General features: G+C 45.1%; 2 protein-coding genes and 1 non-coding gene across 8 annotated transcripts in view; 1 reads left to right on the plus strand and 2 right to left on the minus strand.

Moving 5' to 3' along the window:
• Positions 1–11825, plus strand: part of LBR (lamin B receptor) — a 28716-nt gene extending 16891 nt beyond the window's left edge. For both annotated transcript variants that reach the window (XM_069954732.1, XM_069954731.1), the window contains exons 6-14: positions 1329–1522; positions 2325–2379; positions 2588–2782; positions 3397–3500; positions 4368–4493; positions 8895–9063; positions 10007–10087; positions 10174–10296; positions 11270–11825. In XM_069954732.1, the coding sequence (XP_069810833.1) occupies positions 1329–1522; positions 2325–2379; positions 2588–2782; positions 3397–3500; positions 4368–4493; positions 8895–9063; positions 10007–10087; positions 10174–10296; positions 11270–11430 (1208 nt within the window). In that variant the 3' untranslated portion in view covers positions 11431–11825. The remainder of the gene's footprint in view (positions 1–1328; positions 1523–2324; positions 2380–2587; positions 2783–3396; positions 3501–4367; positions 4494–8894; positions 9064–10006; positions 10088–10173; positions 10297–11269) is intronic.
• Positions 11826–12122: 297 nt separating this feature from the next.
• The window catches only part of DNAH14 (dynein axonemal heavy chain 14), a 165537-nt gene continuing 149905 nt past the window's right edge, over positions 12123–27754 (minus strand). For all 5 annotated transcript variants that reach the window (XM_069954737.1, XM_069954734.1, XM_069954735.1 and 2 more), the window contains 12 exons: positions 26806–27016; positions 26623–26725; positions 26283–26510; positions 25869–26066; positions 21396–21595; positions 20908–21089; positions 19387–19583; positions 19041–19153; positions 18635–18783; positions 17033–17178; positions 16781–16927; positions 12123–16212 (listed from right to left, as the gene is read on the minus strand). In XM_069954737.1, coding sequence (XP_069810838.1) covers positions 16015–16212; positions 16781–16927; positions 17033–17178; positions 18635–18783; positions 19041–19153; positions 19387–19583; positions 20908–21089; positions 21396–21595; positions 25869–26066; positions 26283–26510; positions 26623–26725; positions 26806–27016 — 2072 coding nt within the window. In that variant the 3' untranslated portion in view covers positions 12123–16014. The remainder of the gene's footprint in view (positions 16213–16780; positions 16928–17032; positions 17179–18634; positions 18784–19040; positions 19154–19386; positions 19584–20907; positions 21090–21395; positions 21596–25868; positions 26067–26282; positions 26511–26622; positions 26726–26805; positions 27017–27754) is intronic.
• TRNAA-UGC (transfer RNA alanine (anticodon UGC)) lies at positions 21722–21793 on the minus strand. Its single transcript has one exon. It is a non-coding gene; the product is annotated as a tRNA-Ala (tRNA).

Consider the following 27754-nt stretch of genomic DNA (forward strand, 5'->3'; position numbering starts at 1 on the left):
CTTCATATATAGTCGGAGCCCCTGGGATCATATGTAGGTGTACTGAGACCGGGAAATGAGCTGAGATTACTAAATCCTTTATACTAGTAGCTTTAAGCAGAGACAGAAGGTTATGAGGAAAAGCGAAACGGAATATTTTCTGGCATCTGGATGACTAGATCTTCACACGTCTGTGACCCCCACATTGATCGCCCACTTGGAAAGTGCCTGGTCCCTGCATCTAGGAGGCCAAGGTGTACCGCTATATGTTTTCTATATGACACGTCATTGCTTTAAAACTTCCCCCTTCTATTCTGTGTACTACTGGTTATTGGATAAGTTGATCTGTAAGTGTAGCGAAAAAAATTGGCATTCAAATCAGGAGTTCACTAGCATTAGTTCTTCAGAAGGGATTTTTGTGTGTAATTTGCAAATTCTTCCATTCTCATCCGATCAGAACCCAACTACCCAGTGACTAAAGGATCTGTGGAGGAGGATCAACACACGCGCCATATGATCCACCACTGGGGACCCATACACTTCCCCCACCCAATACTTTGTCATTCTGAAGAAGTTTGCCTATTCCATATGGTACCTCTTATAGAAACACTATGTCAGGGAGCAAACTTCTTCAAGTGATGCAGCACCATGTTTCTTTTATGTGGGGACTTAAAGGAGAAGTCCGGCAAAATCACCAATATACACTTATTACGGGAAATGCACATAAAGTACTTTTTTCCCTGCACTTACTACTGCATCAAGGCTTCACTTCCTGGATAACATGGTGATGTCACGACCCGACTACCAGAGCTGTGCGGGCTGTGGCTGCTGGAGAGGATGATGGCAGGGAGACACTGAGGGACACAGGGCACTGCAGTGACACTGAGCATCCCTCTGCCATCATCCTCTCCAGCAGCCACAGCCCGCACAGCTCTGGGAGTCAGGTCGTGACATCACTGTGTTATCCAGGAAGTGAAGCCTTGATGCAGTAGTAAGTGCAGGGAATAAAGCACTTCATAAGCATTTCCCGTAATAAGTGAATATTGGGGATTTGTATAACTTTTGGGGGGTAATGCAATACCATAATAAAAATTTTACCGGACTTCTCCTTTAAAACCCTTCACATCCCACAATAGCAGTTTAACCGTAATGAAACGTTTTTATTGCTCTTGCCATTAGAGAGCAAATTGGTCTTTGCAGAGGGCGTGAGCACCCAAACAAAGTTGAAGCTTCTTCATTGTACAGTTAACAGTAATCTATTCTAAATTCTCTTGGATGTCTGTCTGGAGTTAAAACCAGCAGTGGCAAACCCAATGTGATGGTAATACAGCTTATTTTCTGTTATTTAGGTGCCGCTTTCATGATGCTTTCCATGCCTCCTTTCCTGTACTATCTTATGTGTATGTGCGCTCAGGAGGACGCATCTCTCTCCAATTTCTCCCCTCGCTGGACAGTCAGTGACCTGTGGGATTCTACCGTCTGTGGATATTTTGCTCTTTGGATCTTGCTTCTTGCACTGTTCCACCTTCTTCCCTTTGGAAAGGTAATGAACTGTCCCTGTTCAGAAGCGTTTTTCTGCACAGGATTAGTCTTATTGCTAGTCTCATTGTCGGTGTAGTTGCTGCATTCCAAATGGTTTTTAAACCACGTCACCCATTATCATGCCAATGAAAAAGATATTTTTAAAATTTAAGTCACTGTACCTCAGTGTTTGTGATTTAGTAAGACGTTCAGGGAACTTTGCCCGGGGACAGCCAGGAAACCATAGAGCCAAAAGGAAATTGTTCCAGCACTTGAGTCCTTAAAACCACTTCTTTATCTGAATCAAAAGACATCTATTAAAATGTGTAACATCTAGGTTGTGTCCTTGCTGTTGTAGAGTATTTGTGAAGGCTTGTAAGATCATTCCTGTTTTCACACGAAAGCCATTTGCAAATAAAGGGCTCCTTTACACCTTCGTAACGATAAGGTACCACCAGCGGGTGTGTATAGAGGAGTGTTACATAAAAAAAATTGTTTAGAGTCTATAAGTCCTGAGACCTGCTGCGATGGTAAGCTATAACTGAGTATAAATGTGCAGCCACCTGATCCAGCCTTCAAAGCAGGCCCTCTGTTTATTTCCCCAGAAATTCCTACACTTGCTTTGACAATACTACAAATTTGCAATGAAAAGTCATTGTTCCCTGACATGGGAGGTCAGATTTATATGGCACACGCTATGTCCAGTATCCGTGATATTGTCAGACTGCTGTGTGGTTTACTGGGTGGTGTTCTGTCTATTGTCTGGTAAATCTCGGCAACTATTCTTTGAACCAAAATAAGAATGACTTTTTTGTTTTATTTAGATTGCACATGGTGTCCAACTTGCAAATGGGAAAAGGCTGAACTACCGAATCAATGGTAAGAAAGGACAATAGTTTATCCTAACTGTTGGGCAGAAACATCTGCCTTGTTGCCTTATGTTATCAATGGGGCTCCGCTACCTTTTTTTCTAAATCAGATAAATGAAAGCAATGCTGCGATTGGTTGCTTTGGGCAACAAAGGCTGAATACTTATTTTTCTGTCGGTTAGGGTCTAACATGCTTGGGTGATACTTCTCTCTTCCAGGACTTTTTGGGCTGTTCCTGACCGCCGTACTGGTGGCTGTGCTGATATACTACAAGATAAACCTCCTTTACATATATGATCACCTTCATCAGTTTGCCGCCTCTGCCACTCTCCTGTCTGTGATCCTAAGTGTGTATGTGTCCGTACGCTCGAGGAGAGCCTCTCGGGAAGAGCTGTCTGTGGCAGGGAGATCTGGTAGGTATCCAGCACCATGTTATAGCCAATGACTTCACGTGGATGCCATGAATTCTTAAGGATTTCATACAGAAGCGGGTCTCACAATCGGTATTTCCTAATGTGCATGTACATAATATATTGACTATTCATTTTAAGGGTATGTTCACACGTACCGGATCCACAGTGGATTCCTGCCCAGTAAACTCTATGGGCAGACAAACTCGCCGCAGGATGGACATCCTGCTGCGAGTTTGTCAGCAGCCCAGAGCCAATACATCACCTTCTCCCCGCTGTGGCTTGCTTCGGGGCTTCCGTTGTCGTCACAACCCGCTCAGCCAATCAGCGCGCTGCGGCGAGGCAGTGCACTGATTGGCCGAAGGAAGCCGGAGCGGGAACCAGGTGATGTATTGGCTCAGGGGGGGGGGGGGGGGGGGTTTACGGGGCGGGCTGCTGACAAACTCGCAGCGGGATGTCCATCCTGCTGCGAGTTTGTCTGCCCGTGGAGTTTACTGGGCAGGGAACCGCAGCGCGTCTCGCTGCGGATCCGGTACGTGTGAACGTACCCTAACACTGTTTTTTTTCTGGAATAACCTTGTGTTTCTTTGCATTTTAACTTTTGATCTGTTTTGCAGGGAATTTCATCTATACTTTCTTTATGGGCAGAGAATTAAACCCTCATATTGGCAGGTTTGACCTGAAGTATTTTACGGCAGTTCATGCGGCACTGATTGGCTGGGTGAGGTTTTGTTTTCCCTTTGATCTTGTGTAGTAATCTGTGTAATTTTTTTCTTTTTTCTTTTCAAGTTCTGTTTTTTTTTCACTTGAATGAAAATACACTTAAGCCAAGCCCCCCCTCCCCCTTTTCTTTCTGACTGAAGTAAAAACAAATCACTTTCACATACACTTGTATTACCAGTCACTCTCGACTTCCTCCAATGCTCTGAGAGGAGGAGGGGGGGACACTTAAGGGCTGCATTGTTTAAACATGGAAGTTCTGGTAATACAAGTGTATTATGTTATGACTGCAGCCTTATGTACAGTGTTTTGATTGCTCCTTTTCTCTGTCATTTCTTTTGGAGACACAAGAGCATAGGAAGTGACTCCTGTGCAGGTGCTGACTGCTACCCACCTGTTGGCACTGAGCTAATACGTTTTTGCGCCACTGAATGTTTTGTTCTAAGACATGTAAAAACATGTTTGTATGATTCTCTCCCCCCAAAATAACGTCAGTATCCTCTGCAGTTGTAAAAATTCTCGAGATTCTTCAGGGCCCAAAAAGTGCTCAGTGTAATTCTACATCTACCAGTGGTGGGTGATACAACAGGTTCAGCAGCAGTAGGGTTTACAGACACCCTGGGGCATTAAAGCTGTTGTCATATGATTTCCACTTAGGCTGCGTCCCCACAATAATGTTTTTTTCACAATCAAGAGAAAACGCTTTAAAAATGTATGTATTTTCCAGCATTGTGAGTAGCAGCTGCCGCAGTCTATTTGTGTCATAGGCAATGACAAAGGCTGTTCCTGCTTATAAACGGCATCTACAGTGGTATACACAAGTGGTCCTCTGTACAGTGAGTGTTTTTTGTTTTTTTTACCCTTTCAGGTTTTCATCAACTTCATAATGCTCTTGGCTGAAATGAAGACTCAGAAGCTTGTAAGCCCATCACCATCAATGATCGCGGTCAACGCTTTCCAGCTACTGTATGTTCTTCACGCTCTGTGGAATCAGGTAACCAGTTTTGAATTTTTTATTTTTTTTTTATCCTTCCTTGTACACCACTGTACTGAATCCATCTGCCTTCTTGGGCAAAGTCCTAAGTCCACCTGTATTACGCCTAGTGATGTCACGATACCAGAATTTTGAGATCGTTACCAATACCAGCTTTTTTTTTTTCCAATGCTCGATACCAATTCGATACTTAATAAATTATATTTAAGAAACAAAAAAAAAACACAAGAATAGAAATAACACCCCCCCACCCCCAGGTTCAGGTCAGTACGAACCAATTTATGTTCTCCTAATTTTATTACTTTAAAAATAAAGTCCCCATTATTTAAAATAAATAAAAACTTGCCCAACTCTGCCTCACTTTTTTTTTTTTTTTTATCTCCGTCTGTCTGGCTGGGGGGTGAGGGGGCATTTTTTTGTGCCGCGATCTGTAGTTTTATTTAGTACCATGTTTTTATGTGGTACTGAACTGGGTGGTTTCTGCACTTGCTCGGTATACCGTGCTTGATCAGGAAGGTGACAGGTAGTATGGACAATAACACTTCAGCTGCCAGGGATGGGGGTTGTAGTCATGTAACACACACTTCAGATATCAGGGGGGTGATGGAGGAAGTAGTCATGTAACACACAACTGCTATCAGGGGGGAGGATGGTGGTTGTAGTCATGTAACACACAACTGCTATGGGGAGGATGGGGGTTGTAGTCATGTAACACACAACTGCTATCGGGGGATGGGGGGTTGTAGTCATGTAACACACAACTGCTATCGGGGAGGATAGGGGTTGTAGTCATGTAACACACAACTGCTATCGGGGAGTATGGGGGTTGTAGTCATGTAACACACCTGCTATCGGGGGGGAGGATGGGGGTTGTAGTCATGTAACACACACCAGCTATCAGGGGGGAGGATGGGGGTTGTAGTCATGTAACACACACTTCAGATATCAGGGGGAGGATGGGGGTTGTAGTCATGTAACAACTGCTATCGGGGGACGATGGTGGTTGTAGTCATGTAACACAAAACTGCTATCGGGGAGGATGGGGATTGTAGTCATGTAACACACAACTGCTATCAGGGGATGGAGGGTTGTAGTCATGTAACACACAACTGCTATCGGGGAGGATGGTGGTTGTAGTCATGTAACACACCTGCTATCGGGGGAGGATGGGGGTTGTAGTCATGTAACACACACCTGCTATCAGGGGGGAGAATGGGGGTTGTAGTCATGTAACACACACCTGCTATCAGGGGGAGGATGGGGGTTGTAGTCATGTAACACACACCAGCTATCAGGGGGAAGGATGGGGGTTGTAGTCATGTAACACACACACCTGCTATCAGGGGGAAGGATGGGGGTTGTAGTCATGTAACACACACCTGCTATCAGGGGGAGGATGGGGGTTTTAGTCATGTAACACACACCTGCTATCGGGAGAGGATGGGGATTGTAGTCATGTAACACACAACTGCTATCGGGATGGAGGGTTGTAGTCATGTAACACACAACTGCTATCGGGGAGGATGGGGGTTGTAGTCATGTAACACACCTGCTATCAGGGGGGATGATGGGGGTTGTAGTCATGTAACACACCAGCTATCGGGGGGAGGATGGGGGTTGTCATGTAACACACACACCTGCTATCAGGGGGAGGATGGGGGTTGTAGTCATGTAACACACACCAGCTATCAGGGGGAAGGATGGGGGTTGTAGTCATGTAACACACACCTGCTATCAGGGGGGAGGATGGGGGTTGTAGTCATGTAACACACACACACACCTGCTATCAGGGGGAGGATGGGGGTTGTAGTCATGTAACACACACCAGATATCAGGGGGAAGGATGGGGGTTGTAGTCATGTAACACACCTGCTATCAGGGGGAGGATGGGGGTTGTAGTCATGTAACACACAACTGCTATCGGGGGGAAGGATGGGGGTTGTAGTCATGTAACAACTGCTATCAGGGGGGAGGATGGTGGTTCTAGTCATGTAACACACAACTGCTATTGGGGAGGATGGGGATTGTAGTCATGTAACACACAACTACTATCGGGGGATTGGGGGTTGTAGTCATGTAACACACAACTGCTATCGGGGAGGATGGGGGTTGTAGTCATGTAACACACACACACCTGCTATCGAGGGGAGGATGGGGGTTGTAGTTATGTAACACACACCAGCTATCGGGGGGAGGATGGGGGTTGTAGTCATGTAACACACACCTGCTATCAGGGGGAGGATGGGGGTTGTAGTCATGTAACACAACTGCTATCAGGGGGAGGATGGTGGTTGTAGTCATGTAACACACAACTGCTATGGGGAGGATGGGGGTTGTAGTCATGTAACAGACAACTGCTATCGGGGGATGGGGGTTGTAGTCATGTAACACACAACTGCTATCGGGGAGGATGGGGGTTGTAGTCATGTAACACACAACTGCTATCGGGGGGGGGGGGGATGGGGGTTGTAGTCATGTAACACACCTGCTATCAGGGGGGGAGGATGGGGGTTGTAGTCATGTAACACACACACCTGCTATCAGGGGGAGGATGGGGGTTGTAGTCATGTAACACACACCAGCTATCAGGGGGAAGGATGGGGGTTGTAGTCATGTAACACACACACCTGCTATCAGGGGGAGGATGGGGGTTGTAGTCATGTAACACACACCTGCTATCAGGGGGAGGATGGGGGTTTTAGTCATGTAACACACACCTGCTATCAGGGGGAGGATGGGGGTTGTAGTCATGTAACACTTTGACTATCAGAGGGTGATGGGGGTTGTAGCCATATAAACCCCCCCCCCCCCCCCCCCCCCCCACACACACACACACACACACACACATTGTTAATGTCTGCTCTGGAGATTCCTGTCGGCCCCGGCCTCCCGCCCCTCCTCACACTCTTGCCGCCCCCACCACCTCATAGTCCCGTGCAGATGTAGTGGCCGCATCTCCTCCTGCCTCCTTCTCCTCTGCAGGACGCGCTGCTCTCCCTCTCCAGCCCGTGACCCTGCTCTGCCCCCAGTCATTAGCAGCGCGGGTCTGCTACACACAGTAGCCGACCCCTGCTGTATATGGAGCGGGCTCAGGAGGGGGGTTGTGCCGCTGTCAGTGTGACAGCGGCATCTATATAGTTACATAGCCGGCACAAGCAATAGCTATGTGCCGGCTATTTGAATTTGGCGCCGACGGGGGAAGAGGGTGCGCGCGCCGAGGAGATGACAGGTGGGAGCAGGGGGCGGCACACAGAGAACACGGCCGGCGCTCAGATGGCCTCCGGCCGTGCTCTCTGCGCTATACTTTATTCTAAACTGTATAATAGCGCAGGTTAAAGGGGTTGTCCGGCGCTAAAAAGTTACTCACAGAATAACACACATTACAAAGTTATACAACTTTGTAATGTATGTTATGTCTGTGAATGGCCCCCTTCCCCGTGTCCCACCACCCCCACCCGTGTACCCGGAAGTGTGGTGCGCTATACTCGCCTGTCACGTGCCGACCACGGTCTCCAATCCTCAGCAGTGACGTCTTCTTCGGGCGGCCGGCGGATCTTCCCGAGTGCCGGCCGCCCCCTGCAGCGTCATCCAAAGCTCAGCCGCGATTGGCTGAGCATAACTGTGCTCAGCCAATCGCAGCTGAGCAGCTGATGACGTGGCCGCGTCACGTGACAGGTGAGTATAGCGCACCACACTTCCGGGTACACGGGTGGGGGGGGGGGTGGGACACGGGGAAGAGGGCCATTCACAGACATAACATGCATTACAAAGTTGTATAACTTTGTAATGTGTGTTATTCTGTGAATAATTTTTTAGCGCCGGACGACCCCTTTAACATTAAGTTTCGATACCAGGAAATCCTGGTATCGAACTGTTTTTCCGCCCGGAATATCGATAGTAGTATCGATATTTCTGTGCATCGTGCAACACTAATTACGCCTACTAACCATGTCCTGTTGATTTCATTGGAAAATATGGTAACCTGACACACAGTTTTCAGCTTGTTGAAAAAAAACAAACAAACCCTGTAGGCTGTATCCATCTTCTTCATGTAGCCCTAGTGCTGGATCCATCTTTTCCAGCCATCAGGAGTCAAATGCTCAGTGTTCAGCATTTTGTGAAATGACATTTACTGTAGTTTAACTCGTCTCCAGCGGTGGCCTGACCCCTTATGGCAATAACTTATTGCAGCCAATGCCTTCTATGATCTCATATTAAGATGTATTGCAGAAGTGGTTACATTTAAACAGGAAGCTTATGACCAGAACTATATGCAACATGACATTTACTTGTTGGATTGTTTTCCCCACAAGTTATTCATGTCAATGAACAAATACCCGGAAACATGCACATGCTGCGGAGACCTGACATTGCTCAGAACAGTTCTGTTTGTGTTTTTAGGAAAGTATGTTAACCTCTCTGGATATCGCCTATGATGGGTTTGGCTTCATGTTGGCATTTGGTAACCTGGTGTGGGTTCCGTTTGCCTATTCCCTGCAAGCAGCGTATCTGGTTAAGCATCCAGTTGAGATTTCTCAGACCGTTCTTGGGGCTATTGTGGCAATGAACAGTAAGTTTAAAACTTCTACAAACCATTCTCTATATAATTTTAAAATGCTACTAAACATGCTATTCTTATCTCACCACTCTCTCTCTCGTTTTCCTGTGGTGCCTTCTGCTGAACGCTCTCTTCCGGTGACTTGTCTAGGCAGCGACAGCCCGCTAAGCCAATCACTGATAAGGGAAAGCGACCCGTCCAGCTAGAGCGTTCAGCAGGGGACCTGAAGGCACCACAGGAGGACACCATGTGAGCATGATGACTTAAGAATACCATTTTATGTTGTATGCAAGGGCAGCAATACATGAAGTTTAAAATGTACTGAGTACCTCTTTAACTAGTTGAGGAGCTTTGTGAACATATAAGACTGCCTTTATTTGATATCTTAAAAAAAAAAAAAAAAAAAAAAAAAAAAGTTGGCTTGTTTGCTTATTGCTCTCATGCAGCACTTCAGCTTTCAGTATTAGGCTGGATTCACACTACGTTTTTTTAATCCGTTGTTTGCAAAAAAAAAACAGATGCAACTGTGTGCATGTTTTTCCATGACTCCCATTATAAAAAAAAAAAAAAAAGTATCAAAACGGATCCATTTTTTTTTGACTGACACAAAAACGTGGTCGTCCGTCAAAGAAAAAAAAAACATCTGTTTTAATGTTTTTTTTTTTTTTTTTATAATGGAAGTCAATGGAAAAACGGATGCACACAGTTGCATCCGTTTTTCATCAGTTTTTTTTTTTTTTGTTGTTGCAAAAAAACGGATTGCAAAAACGTAGTGTGAACTCAGCCTTACAAGCATCATATTTGTGCCATCCAGTTTTTCCTAAAAGAAAAATACTTGTGTAAGTTTTTTTTTCTTATCATAGTTTTTAACATTTTAAGGCTTTTTTGTTATGCATGATCTTATCAGGAAGCGAAGTTTATATGCCTTGTATTATATATCTTTTTCGTTTCATAGTCTTAGGTTACATCATCTTTCGAAGTGCAAATAACCAGAAGAATGCCTTTAGGAAAAATCCACTCGACCCCAGACTTTCATGTAAGTAATCCTGTCATAACTCTCCGTATTTGTTTTGCTTTCCTGTTTCTGTGCAGTTGTGATTATAGGTTTTTCTGTGTCTGCAGATCTGAAGACTATCCCAACGTCATGCGGCTCTCAGCTCCTGGTCTCTGGTTGGTGGGGATTTGTTCGGCACCCAAACTACTTGGGTGATATTATCATGGCCTGGGCCTGGTGTCTGCCTTGTGGTAAGCATTAGCAGTCTTGGGTGAGGGATCCAGCTACTGTAACCGTCACTGATCATATTACTGGTGGTCCCAAGTGCCTTTGAGTGGTCGAGTATGTGCACTGATGCTCCATTCACAGCATATGGGACTGCTGAAGGTAGCCAATTGCCTATATGGTGAAGTATTGTATTATAGTGATATTGTCCGTCCCGCCCTTTCCACATAAGGAGTTCTCAGCACCATTCTTGTATTCTGAACATTTCGTATCTTACCGTATAAAGGATTTCTTGGTGGTGTCTCCCCTCAAAAATGCACGTTATTGTTGGTGGACAGTGTCATAAGGATGGGGCTTAATGGGCACTGTGCCCCATATTTCTGCCCACATTGGCACAGTAGGTCCTGCCCCCTCTGTGAGGTCATCATTGTCTGGGCCCGCCCCCTCCACAGCGTCATCAAAGTGGGCCGAACTAGAGGCATAGGCCCGCCCTCTCTGACAGCTAGATCAGAGATGGTGGGCCTAGGTCTCAAGGTTGGCTAATTCCAATGATGTTGTGGAGGGGGTGGGCCTAGGCGACAATGACGTCAGGGAGGGGACGGGGCCTACGACACCAACGTGGGCTGAGAGATGGGGCACAACTATCATTAAGCCCTGCCCCTACGGTACTGTCCACAAACAATAACATGCATTTTTGAGGGGAGAGACCACGAAGAAATCCTTTATATGGTAAGATATAAAATGTCTGGAATATGAGCTTAAGAATGGTGCTGAGAACTCCTTATGTGGAAAGGGCAGTACGATATCGCTTTAAGCGGACAAGCCTGTTCTTGTTTCCCCTTGAAGCCCTTAGATTAGAAGGCTGAATGTTTCCTTAGCTTTGTGGTTAGTGCAGGGAATTTTGCAGTCCTCACATTTGTTGTATAATGTCTGATTTCTTAGAATCGGGAAGTGATTGGCATTGTGATAATATGCTATGTTTATTTTATTAATTTGTAGGCTTTGATGACCTTTTGCCCTACTTCTATGGATTCTTCCTGACTGGTCTTCTCTTCCATCGAGTAAGCAGAGTTGAGCACCAGTGTAGACTAAAGTACGGTCACGACTGGGACAAGTACTGCCATCTAGTGGCGTATCGTGTAATCCCATATGTTTACTAGAAAGGCAAATGTTTTGGTTTATTTTGTTAAAAATTATATATAATTTTTATTTTATTGCTGAAGCAGTTTGTAAATGTTTTGATATTTTGTACATGATGACTTTTAAAGTTATTTTTTCTATGATTGGATATAATGCTTTACTATTGTATCACCTTTGCTTATGTGTCATAACTTGTGTTCTGCACAAAGTGATAAATGCCTGGTGGGAAAGATGGAGGCCATCCAAACCATAGTCTGCATTTATTTGCCTCGTAGTCGAGGCATCAAGAGTGTAATATGTTTGCGTAGTTGGACAAATGCACAATCAGATGATTATTCTAGGGAATATCCCTACATGGCACTTAAAAGAAAAAAAATGTCCCAGGTTCAACTTAAGTATAATGCAGTGGTGTATGTCGGGGGGGGGGGGGGGGGGGGGCTTGTGTTATAAAACCCTGTTTTCACACAGCAGGAAAAATCAAGACAGATTGCACACTTTAAATTCAGCAACAAGCCTGATCTGTAATGAATTGCTTTCAAGTTGATACAGATGTGGGTATCAGGGTAATTTCAGGAGCAGAAAATATCTGCGGTCCGTGCACTTGGTGTAAAGGACAAGCATGCACATAAATTATTAGTTGTACATTATAGGCTTGCTTTTAATGTATCATAAGTTTTATTAATTTTTTTCTTTATAGTTTTACATTGTGCTGTTTAAAGTAAAACTCTGGGGAAACATTCTTTTGGGCCAGTTCCATGAAGTTCTCAAATGATTTTTCCTGTTCTAACTGAATCTGCGCTGTCTATGACCATGTATATGGGTAGTACTGGCGCAGTGTTGAGGCAGCGTTTCTTGTGCTGCCTGTCAGGTGGCTCATGGCAGTGTTGTTAGGGCCATCATAGTGATCACCACTGGCTAAGTAGAGGACAGTAGGACAGATGAGATGGCAGCATTCACGTGAGTAAAACATTGATGAAATGCAGAGCTTCACGGCACTGGCCAAATGCTACACTTTTATTTTCTCCTCCGCTTTACTTTTAATAAGGGGTTGTTTAGGGTAAGAAAAACATGGCTGCTTTTAGGTAGAAAAAGCACCACACTTGTCTCTGGGTCGTGTGTGATATTGCAGTACAGCTCCACCAACTTGGCTGAAATATTATGCACAACCTGTTGCAAGATGTGGCGCTGTTTTTTGGAGGAAGCAAACGTGTGTTTCTAATTCAGAACAACCAGGTTTGAGAACTACTGGTTATTATAACAAACAGCAATATAGTTGGACTTATTAGCTTTGTCAGAAGATGTGAGACACTTTTTACATTTACATTTTTTTCGTAGTATAAAACCACTGTGACGTTTATTGTGTAACTATACAGAATGGAATATAAGCTTTGGGCTACAATCCTGTGGAATCTTACCCGGCTGTTAGCAAGGTCCAAATCTAGAATATTTTACCCATTAGGGGCCATTCACACGTCAACAAAATACGGTCCGTGCAGATGTATACTGCAGACTGGACCTCTGAACTTCAAAACTGCTTCAATATTTTCGCTACTGTTCTGACATAGCGTTTCAGAACAGTACCTCAAATATTTAAACATTTTTGGATCCCAGCATCCTCATAAATCATGTCTGGAGTTTTGAGGTCCGGTCCGCATTGTACAGTCTTTACACAGACTGTACATTGCAGATGTCTATGGTTGCTGCCAGAGATCTGTCACTTTGTTCCAACAGGCAACTCTAGACCCCATAATCCTACTTATCCCCCTTTCTTGTAATAGTGAATAAGTCGTTTATAGTGAGACAATCACTTGAAGGCTCTTATCTCATCATATGGCTTCCGTTTGACTTATACACCAGGAGGTGCTCTGCACAGTTACCTCTCTTTGGAGCTGAGGGATTTTATCTTATTATATTAACCTTAAAAGTTTTGATTGATATGTTTGTTTTATGTTGTGTGTAAATTTCCAGAAAGAATTGGAATCTCAAATATAACTCACCATTGTAGTCTGCCCTTTATTGTGCGCCTGTTGTTCTTGTAGTTTGCTTTGTTAGGGTATGTTCACGCTACAGATTTGCTATGGAGTTTGTGCTGCGGACTCTGCTTAATTCTGCCTGTCCTATTGATTCAATTGTCAATTGTCTGGGCAGATAGGCTTGAGAAATCCGATTAAATCAATGGGACGTGCAGAATTTCAAGCGGTGTCCGCAGCGCAAACTCCACTTGTAATTCCACACCAAATCCGTAGTGTAAACATACCCTGAAAAGGATTTTCCTGGACTACAGAACTGATGGTCTGTCCTTAGGAAAAGTGAACAATATCTAATGGATGCAGCTAAACCCATGTCCTCTTTTTATTGTTTACCATCCACAGCACTGTACTTAGAGTAGTGGCCATGCCTGGTTCTGCAGCGCAGTCCCATTCACTTAAAGGACTGAGCTGCTGAGTTGTAATACCAAGCACAGCCACTACCAAAAGTATGGCACTGTGTCTGGTAATAAGTGATACACTTCTGGAATAAGAACCCTACCAATCCGCTGTTGGCGGCCTCTTATAAGGATCAGCCATCAGTTCTATAGCCCTGGATAAAGCAGATTGTAGCATCTTTAGTGGTGCACAGGCATCAGGGGCACTTAGTTTAGTTATAGCAGTGGACTTCTATTTCTCAGGTTGATTTTGCACACTGGCATTCATTTACCAAGACTTTGCAATACAAATACTGGCCTTGTTCCCATAGGAACCAATCAGAGTTCAGATTTCATGTCCTAAGTCAGGGATGGGAAACCTGCTGCCTTCCAGCTGTTGCAAAACTACAATTCTTACTAGCCATTGGCTGTCCAGGCATGATGGGAATTGTAGTTTTGTAACAGCTAGACAGCTCCCCTGTCCTAACCTGGAAGTAATATGACTATTGACAACAAGGCTGGATTTTCTTTTAGGAATTTCTGTGAAGTCCAAAATGTGCAAAAAAAAAAAAAAGCAGATTCCACTTGTGGTGTTAGTGGGCTGCACTGAAGATGTGACGGCGATGTTCAGACATGTGGTGTATTCTACCTCTAATCTATACAATGTTGTACTTTATTGACTTTACATTTTTTTACCGTTTTATTATTTTTTATCTATTTACCTGTGCATTTTATAGGCGCATTTATACTTCCATATTACTGCTGCAAGTCCCAGCCTGAATGCATGTCTGGGACTTGTGGCCACAATACAGACGCAGGAATGCCTTTATACTGTGCCTATGTGAAAGCAGTCTTGGCGTGGAAACTGCTGTGCAATATTGGGCTAATCTGTTCATCATAAATGGTCATATTGTGACGTTACCTTTAGTTCCACCATGTTCTTCCCGCACAGCAGTGCTGGTTGTGTATAGATGTGACCTGTATATGTGAATGCAATTTATTTCATGATTTCTGTAAATAATGTAATGTTTCTGTGTTCACACCATGTTTTATCTTTTTGAGGTTGAAAGAAAATTTAGAGAAAAAAAAAAGCTGATCCAATAGTCTACAGAGTCATATCTCATGTATGTGAGTTTGTTATAATTGTATCCAATGTAGAAATTGTACTCGAAGCTTGGATACATCAGTAACACATATGTCCTGATGCATTGTAGCAGCGTATCAGCCTGCAGTCCAGGTTAGGCTTTGTTTATACTGCTATTATGATTTCCATAAGGCTGGAAACACACATGGCAGTTTTGTGCCAAAACCAGAGCTGGATCCAGCAGGAAAGAGAAGTACAAGTCCTCCCTTTATAGTTTCTATCCATTGGATTTGAATCCACTTCTGGTTTTGAGCACAAAAACGGCTGTGTGTGTTTCCAGCCATATGCAGCCAATCATACAGACACTGGCGGTTCAAACAAACCCGCTCTTCTGACAAAGCAAATCAATGCATAGTGCCATCATGCCTGGACAGCTAAAGCTTTGGCCACAAGGCATGATAGGAAGTTAAGTTTTGCAATAGCCGGAGGGCTGCGGGTCCCCCCATCCCTTGGTCTGTACAGGATGCAATTATAACAAGGCCTCATCTAATGATTAATGGGGTATCTACATTGTCAGTCACTAAAATAGTCTGCAGCCCCTGCAGCTCCTCTCAGGTGACCCAGTACAGTCTAGACCAGCCAATGAGTTCAATGAACACTTAGAAAAGCTGGTCAGCCTCTTAGCTTTAGCATCTGGTGTCAGGACCCACTGAGCCTATTACTAACCCATAAATGTGTGTAGCAGAATCACAGAAAGCTTGAAATCCCTTTACATAATATATTCCACTTGCATCACCTTTTGCAATGTTGACTGCCATTATATATGTATTTTTATATGACTTGTTGAATTCTATTTGCTAAGCATTAAAGTTTTCACAAAAATTCCTAATAAAATGTTTGGAAGAAATGTCTCTTGCCGTATGTACAGAGCTCATCTGCGCCTCCACCATAGCAGAAAATGTTTAGCAGTGTACCTATCCGTATGTTACACTATGAATTGGACTAATCCACATCCTGTTGGTTGTTGCTTGAAGCTGTATTCCACTTATCTTATATCACAGAAAACTGTTCCTCTAGTGCCACCTATAGGTGACTACACTGTAGTTCCCAGGGTGCTCAGTCGGGTATTTGGCACAGCAGAGCCGCACCCCTTCGGATCCAGTGATTGGGTTGCACTAGACTTGGTAGAGATACTGCTGTGATGAAGTTAGAGGAGTGTCCAGTGGAGGATAAAGTTCCAGCACGCTGTGGTGTCCTGTATAGAGGGCAGTCATACGAGTAGATTGGGTTGTGTTCTCCAGAGCTGTGGTCCACCTGGTGAGAGAGACAATTAGATTTTCTTTAATCACAGCTATAGCCTTGCCGGATGAGTGACCTATAGACCTATTTTACGATCAGTTGTGATCTGGTTTGGGGTAATGACCGGCATTGTATATGGGCTGTGTTCATATATCTAGAATTAACCCCACGCCATGAAGGCCTCCATCACATTCATCCAGTGGTCCAGCTCAGTTTGCTATGGTGGCGGAGGGAAACATTTGAACTGATCCCATTCATTTGAATGGGACAGTTCAAACTATCGGGCACTTAAATTAGGATGCCTGATCACCGAATAAGGAGGACACAAGATTGTAGCTTGCAGTATTCTTCCATGCAGCGTCTCCCACAAATTATGCTTAGTAAAAAAAAAAACACACACACATGAGGAATAGGGCCTGATGACAAATAATGCATTTTTGGAGCATCAGTTTCTACTAAAAGAAGCATACCGGTGCTCCTAATACAGTATATGTGAACCTGCCCTGAGCTGCTGAGAGCAGGTAATTTTGAGGCATACTGTCCTGACCATTATTTCAATATTTAATACAAAGTAGTCACCTACCACATGTGGAATGAAAAGGATTTGAGGCAGTGCAGAAAATCTTTCCTGTTCCTCACATTCCTCCAACACCTGTGTATCGGGGTTCCACCTTGCACTGTCTAAGAACAGTCCATATACCAGAATCCCTCCTTCAGGGGGAGAAGCTTCCTAGTAGAGGCATATATAGGAGTTTGATGTTGAGTTTGTGTATATAGAGTAGTTAGTGAATGTATTGGATCTTTCATGTTAGCAAAGACAAACAAGTATACTTACATTGCAATCCATGTCAGCAGCACTGAGGCCTCGGTCTGGGCCCTGCAGGTCACTGGCAGGAGGCTGCACTTGGTGTCTGAAGGTGAGGGAGTCTACAGACACGCTTCTTATCCGTGCATAGTTCTGTAACACGGCTGTCAGGAAGCCTGGGAGAAGGTGACAAGATATACATATTATACTAAAGTAACATTCCATGACTGATGACAGGCACCATTGTGTTAGAAGCTACACAGCCCAGGTCACTTAAAAAAATTATTTTCCTCGGAACTTCAGAATTTTATACAGTACTTGGATAAAAAAAAAAAATTCATTATTTGACGCAAAACATAAGGAATTTGTTATATGCAATTTACATTCAAAACTGCTGACACTGCTATATAGCTTTCTGGGCCAGGAGACATATTGCTCCTTTCATATGCTACAGTAACAAGAAGTCAAAGAGAAATAGATCGCTGATCTCAGGGGGACCAGCCAAACGAAAAGGCTGCCGGCTAAAGAGCTCAATGCAGTGAAATTCTAGGTGCATTGCTCCCTGGGAAACATAAGTATGCAAAAGAAGAGCCTGTGGAGACAAGGGGTGGCTTCTATAGGGAAACCACCATATTAAGTGGCCCTATAAGTCAGTGTAATGACAAGGAAAAAACCAAGGCTAGGTATCCATCCACAGACAGCTGTTTTGGGGTTTCCCTACAGGAGCCACTCCTTGGCTGGGCCCTTCCCGGAGGGATATCTGGCTAGTCCTGTGTTCCGAGACTCTTAAATGAGGCTGCACGGGCTCTTCTTTTGCATATTCAAGAAGTCAAAGAGGCGATTCCAAGCTGTAACACCTCCTTCCTCTCCCGCTTGGGTGTCAATCAAGCAGGGAGAGAGGAGACCCGCCAGCTTTCAGGGAGCATAGGAGACTCTATGCCAGAGAATTAAAGCATTTTTCTACATCCTGACACAGACAGATATATGAACGGTAACATGTCTCCTTGTCCTAACAACATCTAACAGCGTCAGCAATTCAGAACATGAATTATTGCTGACAGATTCCCTTTAAGGCAATCACAACACTCTGGACCAATATGGCATCTAAAACCTGTTCTAAGAGCAAGTAAAGCGAGTCTGCTGGTTTGCTTCCAACAATGTAATAAAGTCCAAAATTCTATTCTACGGAATTCAGATTACAATACATCATTATAGAGATTGGAATATCCCCCCACTCTTATATACCATTACATATCCTTATTCTTTATACAACCAAATTCTATCTGCCTACAGCCACCACTCGGAGGAGCTCATAACATCCAACTCTCACAGAACTCATTTAGTAATATAAATGAGTCAGTGGAAAATGTTCTGTGATTATATGAAATTAAGAAGCACAAAAATATGTATAAACAAAAAAACAAACTAAGGGTGTCCAGTTTAAAAAAAAAATCCAACATGATTAAATTAATTCTGCTCACCTTCTCCACTACACTGACCTCCCTGTATATTGTGCCCATGAGACTGGCTGCAGGGGTACGTGCACAGTGTATGTGTTGTCACAGCCCTAACAGTGGGGGGCACTGCAGCAGTTGTGCATATAGCGGGAAGTGCAGGAGTTTTTGTTCTCACCTTGTGGAAAGAAGAATGCTGGAAGCCAGAAGCTGCTGGGCTCTTCTCTGAGCTCGCTTGTCGTTGCCTCTAGGTTATCCGCTGTTTGGGAGGAATTAGGTCTGGAGAATGTATACGTCATCTTCCGGAGGCCAAGCTGGGCGACAAACCTGAAATACAATATTGTTACTGAAGAAAAAGATTCTATTCACATTATGGTGTGGTCCATCAGCTTATCAATATGGGGTTTCCACTCAGTAGAGATCTGATTATTTAGGAGGGATGACCAATCAGACTCTGGTATCTCCCATTCATTAGGAGAGGGTAACCAAACATACATGGCCTCTTCTCTGGCCAGGACACTTCCCTACTGGCCTCCACTCCTTGGATATTCATAACTCTGTGCCCCACTATAATCATCTCTTACCTCTCCTGTGCACACAAGATCACACGTCCGGACCATGATGCAAAGAACTCCAACCGCTGAACCAGGTCATCGACCCATGAGCCCAGCAACTTACAGGATTCATAGGAGCATTGCTGAAACACAACAGGTCACACATGACTGCACAGATTTAGAACAAGATAGGTTGCCTTACATAGTACAGGGGAGATGGGCGCATAGGCCCTGTCAGGGACCCCCCTTATCCACAGGTGTCAAACAGCACCCTTAGTCTATTACTGTATTGTCACCCAGCTCACTGCCATCGTTCAGGTGCTCCATAACAATCCTGGGCCCCCTATATCTAGCCATGTACAGATCAGCCACCCACCTGCCATAGTGTGGGCACCTTCAGGTTGGCCAGAGAGCTGTACACGTCCTCTAAGCCTTTATTCAGGATAACCTCTCCCCTGATGGCCTGCTGCAGGCTCCGGAGGGAGCTTTGGATGACAGACAGCAGGTGATTGAAGCGATCGATCTCCTGGCGCAGCACCGTCAGTAATGCAGAATTAACCAAGGGGTCATAACCTGGAAATAGAAGTCAGATGTGATATATTGCCACTTTATCTACAGGGGTGTACCCCAACCTATGGCCAACTCCTAACGTGCCCTGATCACCCCTGGCTATCAGGGCATGTTAGGAATTGTAGTTTTGCAACAGACAGCTTGGGGAACACTGATCTGCATAAGCACTATGATGAGTTTATGAAGGCAGCCTATAGGCCTTCCCGGTCCATGGAACGCCCCCCAGTGCTGCTAACTAGAGATGATCGAACAGTGGAAAATCTTAGGTTCTATCGAACTCGAACCTTCCGCATTTGATTCCTGATGCCTTCCCGGTCGGTGGGAAAGGAGGAGACAGCACGGGTTACCTATTACCTAGGCTGAATCCCGGAATTCCAGGCGGTACCCGGGCACTCTCCTTCTCCATGGACCGTGAAGGCATCAGGAATCAAATACGGAAGGCTCGGCAAGGTTCGAGTTCGATAGAACCTAAGATTTTCCACTGTTCGATCATCTCTAGTTAGCAGCACTGGGGGGCGTTCCACGGCCCCACAGGACAACGTTCGGCTCACCCACCTCCTCCTTCGGTTTTTAGGTAGATGTGACCGAAGGAGGTGGAGGGTGAGCCAAATGGTGCTCTGGAGGGCTGGGAAACGCTGCCAGTTAGTGAAAATGGTGGGATTGGGTAAGGGAAGAAGACTGGCGCTAAAAAAGAAGAGGTACATGTCTGCAGGGAGCTGTTAGTAGGTTCATTTGCACAAACCTGCTGATAGTTTTCCTTTATATATTGGAGTTGCCATTTCACTGATATTCCAGTAGGTGTCAGCATTTTCATATAATGAGAAAATATAAAGAATCTGACACAATATTCCCTATAATACTCATCTGTGGAACATCTAGCGTCATACCTGACACTCAATGATGAAATCCGGGCAGGATTGCCGCATAACATGAATATGTAGGCTTGATAAATAAGCAATAACACATCCTAAAGTATAATATAATGGGTAATTTAAGTCATGTCAAATATCTTTATAGATAAGACTGCTCACATTTCATTCGTTTATACAAGACCATCTCCATGTTATGCCTTTATAGTGACATACGTCACAGCCTTTCAGTAAGGAGGAGGGAAGCTGAGGACGGCAATCTAGGCTAGGAATCTATCATGTTAGCAAACCAGGGAAGAATAAGATGATGATGAGGGTTATACCAGTTCTGGGATAATAGGATAAGTTGGGATGTGAAGCCACTGTGCTCTATGTTTTCACTTTTGTACTACATCTGGTTGCTATTTTACTACTGTAAAGCAGAAGGATATTACTATAGGTATAACATGCATAGATACCTTTAGCGGTTTTCACAAGTATTTCCCATGCAGGTTCAGTAAGCAGATTGGCGAGTGTCCGCTGACCATGTGACTCTCCAGATGGCCGCTCTGGAGAAGTATTCCCTTCCACAGTTGCCGGCAGTTTATTGAGGATGTTGGTGATCACATCCTGGACCATCTGATCCTGACTATAGTCACCTCTGCAGAACATCGCACATCATTAGTAATCCGTCATGTTTAAGGGCTTATCCAGAATTACTCTACAGATTTATGTTTCACAGCTACTTTTTTGCAAAAACAGCGCCACCCTGTCCTCAGGTTGTGTGTGGTATTACAATTCTGCTCTATTCACTTCAATGGAACTGATCTGCAAAAACCCACAGCCAAACTGAAGACAAGAGTGGCGCTGTTTCTGGAAGTAAGCAGCCATGTTTTTCTAAGCCCCTTTAAATAAAAGGTAAGAGATAACTCTGTAAAGGGAGTCAGCCTCCGCTGTGACTACCAACCTGTATGCGGCGTGATCTGCGCTCACTCTGGACTGCATGCTCACTATGGTCTCCAGGAAGTCCTGCGCCTGGGACCTCAGGTACGCTCGCTCAGCATTGGGGTGCATGCCGAAGATTTCGGGGTTGTCGGTGTCAGGGAGAGAAGTGATGTAATCTCTGCAGTCCTGTAATGTGGCGTCTTCTGATAACGGATGATATACCTAAACACAACACACGGCTGTAAGTCACTGCAGCTAAAATCAATAGATACATCATTATCAGTGAGAATTCTTTGTTTTCAGCTACTGAATATAATTTACACATCAAAAAGAATGAAAGAAAAGGAGTGGAGATGCCGGGGATTGAACCCGGGGCCTCATACATGCAAAGCATGCGCTCTACCACTGAGCTACATCCCCTACTGGTATCAGCTGGGATCAGACTGGAAGGATCACTGCTCTGCAGCTGAACGCACAGACTCAGGATGTGACATAACCGCACTACATCTCATTAGAATCCTAGCCTCGGAGTTTCCTACTGTTTAACCCTTCAGAGACCTACAGGATTTTTTTTTTTTGCATTCTGAAGGCCGGTAATTTTCTGCATGGCTTTTGCAAGACTGTAATCTCTGGCCATTCTGTGTCCTTATAAACTTACACTGATTGATAGTAGACCGTGCAATGAATATAACTGATAGTATTTGTTATGTATATAGACAAGTACAATCTACATATATAGTTTATGAGCTGGTGTAATCTTATTACATTACTTATCCTGTACTGATCCTGAGCTACATTCTGTATTAGGGTGGGTTCACACATACCATATCCGCAGTGGATTTCACACCGTGAAATCCGCTGCAGATAACTTCCCAGTCAGCCCCCTTAACCCCCCGCGGCCCGGGTACACACATTATCAGGTCCCTGTCCTGGCTTGCTTTGGGGGCTTCCGGTGTCTCCCGGTGATCAGCCAATCAGTGCACTGCCCCGCCGCAGTAGTTACCCCAGTGGGAAAAGGTTGTGAGGAGGAATCTGCGGGGGGAAGGCTTCCAGAGGTGAAGGAGTAAAGGCCCTATTCCACGGAACATTCATTGTCTGTATTCGGCCGATATCGGCCGCTACAGACGATAATCGTCCAGTGGAATAGAGTGCAACGATCAGCCGACATCGTTCATGTCGGCTGATCGTTGCAGTCGCTTGTTTTTCAACATGTTGAAAAACAAGAGACTGATATAGCAGCGATCTGCTGCCGCCGCTCCATTGGATAGAAACATCGGCAGCAGACGCTGCTGTATCCTATAGGCTGCCCGGACGATCAGCGATCCTCCGAGCAGCCCCCCCCTGCACTCACCCGCTCGCTGCAGCCGCGTTGAATAACGGCGGCAGCGAGCGGGGAACGAGGAGCAAACGAGCGCTGAGAGCGCTTGTTTGCTCCTCTAAACGACCCGTGTAATAGGCCCTTTAAGGGGCCATGGAAGAAAAGTAAGTAGAAGATGCCAGCCAAACTGAGTCATCTGAATAAGCACCAAAGGGGGAGTCTCAGGAGCCTCTGGCAACTGTGGTGACCTATGATCTCATCCCTGAGGCCAAGTCAGGTGGTCCTTGGAGGGGACTTGAATGCTGTCAAGAGGCCCCAGGATAGGGGAGGTTCCAGTGACAAGCTGACTTATGATAGTGTCGCCGTGAATAGCATAGCTAGTAAGGGCCCTATTCCATGGGGCGATTATAGTTCGGATAATTGTTAAATCGTTTTGAACTAAGCAATAATCGTTCGGTTAAATGGCAGTTAACGATTAAACGACGAACGAGAAATCGTTGATCCCTAAATGAGACCTGGACCTATTTTTATCGCTGCTCGTTCGCAAATTGAATAAGACATAATTCGGTCGTTTGCAGTAGCGACAAGCGCAATAGCGGTGACAAGACGACTGCAAGAACGATCATAAGTGGAAATAAGACAGTCCTTTGAGGATTTTCTTCAGAGCCAGGTACCATTGCTGGGCCTTTGTAGCAGTAAGTCAGAGTGGTGGGTGATGTTCAAAAAAAGGGTTGCGAGATTCTTCCGCCAGCTCTCGAGCCTCAGGAGTCTGGACAGGTATCGCCTGTACCAGGGCCTGAGGAAGAAACTTGAACGTCTTGTCTCGACTGGAGGTAGTCGTGATGATATCTCCAGAGTGAAAGCCTTGCTAATGACGTACCAGTACGATAGACACGCATCTTTGGTTTTTAAGAGGGACTACGGGAAGTACCGCTCGCCCGACCCTTACAGAAACTGCAAGATGTCAGTGAATAGTAGATTTGTCTCAGGACTGATTGATAGTACAGGATCCCTGAAAAGGTCCAGATCAGGGATCCTAGAGGTCATCAGATCCTTCTACTTGCACCTCTTGGGGAGGAAGCATCTGGATCGAGATAAGGTTACTGAAACCGTCCCTGAACCAGGGGTAGACCCCTCTCTTGATGTTTTGACACAAATGATCCAAGAAAAGTCAGGGTGGCTATTGATGGTCTTTCCCTCAAGAAGTCACCCGGTCCAGATGGCTTAACATCAGTTTTTTTTAAGGACACTTTGGTACCCCTCTTGACTTGAATGAGTGTCTCTCCTCGGGCACTCTGCCGAGGTCAATGAGGAGGTCAGCCTTGATCATCTTGTCAAAAGGTAAAGACCCTTCCCGCATTGAGAATTGGCGTCCCACAGCACTCCTCAATGCGGACAGAAAGATTCTGTGAAAAGTGCTGTTTAATCGGCTGGTGAAGTTTGCACCCCAGCTCCTTTCAGGGGGTTCAGCATGTCTCTGTTCCAGGCCACAGTACCTTTAGTGCTGTGCTCGGTGTCCGGGAGGCTGTGGAGCAGGGTAGGGCAGGTCACTGGAAGGGGTACCTGCTGTCCTTGGATCAGGCAAAAGCATTTGATCAGGTTAACCACAAGTACCTCTGGTCTGCTCCTGGGAGATATAACCTGCGGCGGGTGGGGGGTGGTGGGGGGTTGTTGATTGGCTTAAGACTTTGTATGCAGGGAGAGAGAGTTTCCCGCTTGTGAATGGTTGGATTGGCCGCCCTTTTGAGGTTGGGTCTGCAGCTCGTCAGGGTTGCCCTTTGAGCCCACTGTTGTACGTGTTTAAAATTGATCCATTACTTAGGAGGATTGATTGTGGACCGTTGGCAGCGGTGAGAATGGACCTGGCGTACCAGATTCCAATCTGAGGGTGGTAGCGTACGCCGATGATGTCACCATATTAGTCTCCTCACAAGAGGAAGTGTAATGGGTGATGTCAGACGTGGAGCGCTACTCTGAGGCATCTGGTTCCAAGTCTCTGGCTGGGCGGAGCAGATCCTGGATTTGATATCCCGGACACCCTTCCAGAGCCCCAGGAGTCTGCAAAAGTTTTTGCCATTGAATTCACCCAAGGGGATTATCCCAAACAAAACTGGGACAGCAGGCTTAAGATCGCCGCTCAGAAGGTGGACCAGTGCAAGGGTTGGTCTTCACTTGGGTTGGGTTCACACTATGGAATTCTCGCGGATAAACTCCGCGGAATTCCGCCGGCTGTACGCGCTCACGGCCGCGGGCCTTTCCGCTCCATAGACACCATTCTATAGGCTGGCTGATTTCGCATTCCGCCAAAAGAATTGACATGTCCTCCTTTTTGCTGATACATCTGAGCTGTGTATGCATTTTGTCAGAACTGCTCTGGTCTACAGTGTGTTCTGCAACTGGTGTCTGAATGAAAAACCAAAAACCGAAGAAGTTGCACAATTAGGCAAAAGTATACAAAAAGTCTTTACTACAATAAATCAATTCATAAAAACAGATAAAATGAGATATGGGATAGAACACAGAGGTCAAAACCAGAGGGGGAGGAAGACATCAGTGTAGTGTGACAAAATTATAAATTAAGTATACTGTGGTAGAGAGTGGTAGGGTACTACCATCTAGTGGTCATGTATGGCAATGACAACCATAGAATATGTGTGATATAAGGGGAAACTGTATATGACCCCAAACAAATTAAGCAATAGTGCGATTAAACAAGTGATCAACCAAACATACACAAAGAAAAATTAGTCGTATATAAGGCCATACAAGAGTAACTCATACCACAGGATCAACACTGAGATCTTACCCCCCGACTGGCACAACAGCCCGACGTATGTTTCGCTCACTTCATCAGGAGCTCCTCACTCCTCACATGACTATTTTCACAGGGTGATGTTTGGCCGATTACAATGATTTTATTGGCAGCAAAAAAGATGTGGTCAGACGACAACTGATTGTTTCCCAATCTGCACGCTGATCACTGACCTTTTTACATGAACCAATTATCAGGAACGACCATTCCTATGAACACCCACTTATAATCAGCCCTTGTGAAAGCTGTTGGGTGGGAATTATCATATTCCTGTGATATAAAGCGTTAGGCTATAGTTCACACTAGTCAGTAATAGATACAAAAATATATAATAGAAACTATAAAGCCTCTGACCCTACACTCACCTGGTCAGCAGAGAAGGAGTAGTCCTCCTGCAGCAGAGCCGGGGTGTAGAAATTGTCCAGGATGCTGAGCAGGCAGCGCCGATCCCAGAAGTCGGTCACTCGGCCTCCATACACCACCTCGCCTGTTAGATAACGTAGAGCGGTCCACGGGATCTCCCTGTGATTGTCCGTGAGCATCTCCAGCATCTGCACAGAGACCTGTACACACACAATGCATGCCACATCACACAACATAGTGGAAAGTAGGGGCAGTTCCCTAGAAAATGTACTCATAAATAAATAGTTGATAATCTGTCCTCTAGGTGGTGCTGTTCCTCAGGAAGCTGCCTTGACCCCCTCCCCATATTCCTTAGGCAGATTCCCCTGAAATACACTGTATGTCACTATATAAGACTAACTTGTAACCTGACGAACCTCTAAGTCAGATGGGGTGAAGTCATAAGGGATGTTCCAGCCCAGAGCTCCATACTTCCTTCTCTCATTGATCACAGCATTGAACAAGCATAGACTGAACAGAAGCCTTTTCCAGGTCGGTCCGCCGTTTTCCTTCTCAAAGATCTTCTCTGTGATCAGCCCGCTGCCGCTGCTGTCAAATGTCTGCAGCAATTTCCCTTTCAATCCCATAGGGGGCTCCACTGCCATCTACCAGGAAAAAAGACAGCAATAATATGGAGAGTTTAGGGCAGCAGACAATCATCTCCTAAGGACCCCTACATATAATAGTATATGTATACCTCCATTATCAGGGTCTCACCTTGAAACCTTTCTGTAGGATAGAAACTGGAAACGATTCCTCGGATTTGGAGCTCAACCATAATCTGAACTGAGAATCTATGGAGCCATCCTGCTGGTCGAATCTAGAACACACCAATGGGTACATAGTTATTATATGATCAATAACATTAGGTGTGAAGTTACTAGTGACGCCCGACCTTACCCATCCACGATCTCTCTGAGCCGGGGCATAAAGGAGGCGGCAAGATGGCAGTTCTGCAGGAAGACCCAGCGCCCCTTCAGTCTTCTGGCCTTGGTTATCAGCTCTTCGGCCTTCACCCCCTGACCGCGTCCCAGGGAGATCATGTCTAGGTGCAGGGTGCTGCCATGGGTCTCCAGCGCTAGACGCTCCAGCTGATCGGTTGGGTCGCTGCCTATTTGTGACATATAGAGTATAAGCCCCATCTTATGATATTTATAGTGAAGTTCCATTCCCAATACCTGGCTAAATAAATGTTCAGTCATGTTCTAAGGCTCCTTAATGGAGTAAAGCCCTCCAAAATGTGGTGTCAGAGAGCTGCTTTGGATATATATCTCTTCCTAGAATTCCCTGTGGAGCTTTATTAGCCTGTAATCCCTAAATGTCCTTATGGTGATCTCCTAAAGGAGAAATATTACCTTGAGTCCCACGATAGGACTCTGCAGCCATCCAGCTCTCTGCTCTGTACCGATGCGGAGCACCTGACTACAGATCAGTAAACTTTCCTACTGGGGAGTCTCTGGCTTGACTTATTAAATCCCCAGTCATATTCTAAGGCTTCTTAATTGTATAAAACACTGACTTGAAGGGAAAGCTACATCCAGGAAGTGGCGTCAGAGAGCTATATTGCATATCCTTACTACATTTTTTAGGAACTGGGAAGAGTGGAGGAAAGTGGAGTATCGGTGGATATCACAGTATTGCTGCACTAAAGGCAATTCTACCTGCATTATTCCAACAACATGTAGAAAGCAAGCACTCAGGACAGATGCTCCGGCAGACCACCAGCAAAATAGAACCCCGATGGTGCTCAATCATGAACAGAGATGTGCAAATAATGCAGATACAGAGAAGGAAGATGGCACTCACCGACTGGGTATAATCATCCGGCTTTATTAAACATCTAAGGATC

The sequence above is a fragment of the Dendropsophus ebraccatus genome, chromosome 15, assembly GCF_027789765.1.
Source record: "Dendropsophus ebraccatus isolate aDenEbr1 chromosome 15, aDenEbr1.pat, whole genome shotgun sequence".
Classification (NCBI taxonomy): Eukaryota; Metazoa; Chordata; class Amphibia; order Anura; family Hylidae; genus Dendropsophus; species Dendropsophus ebraccatus.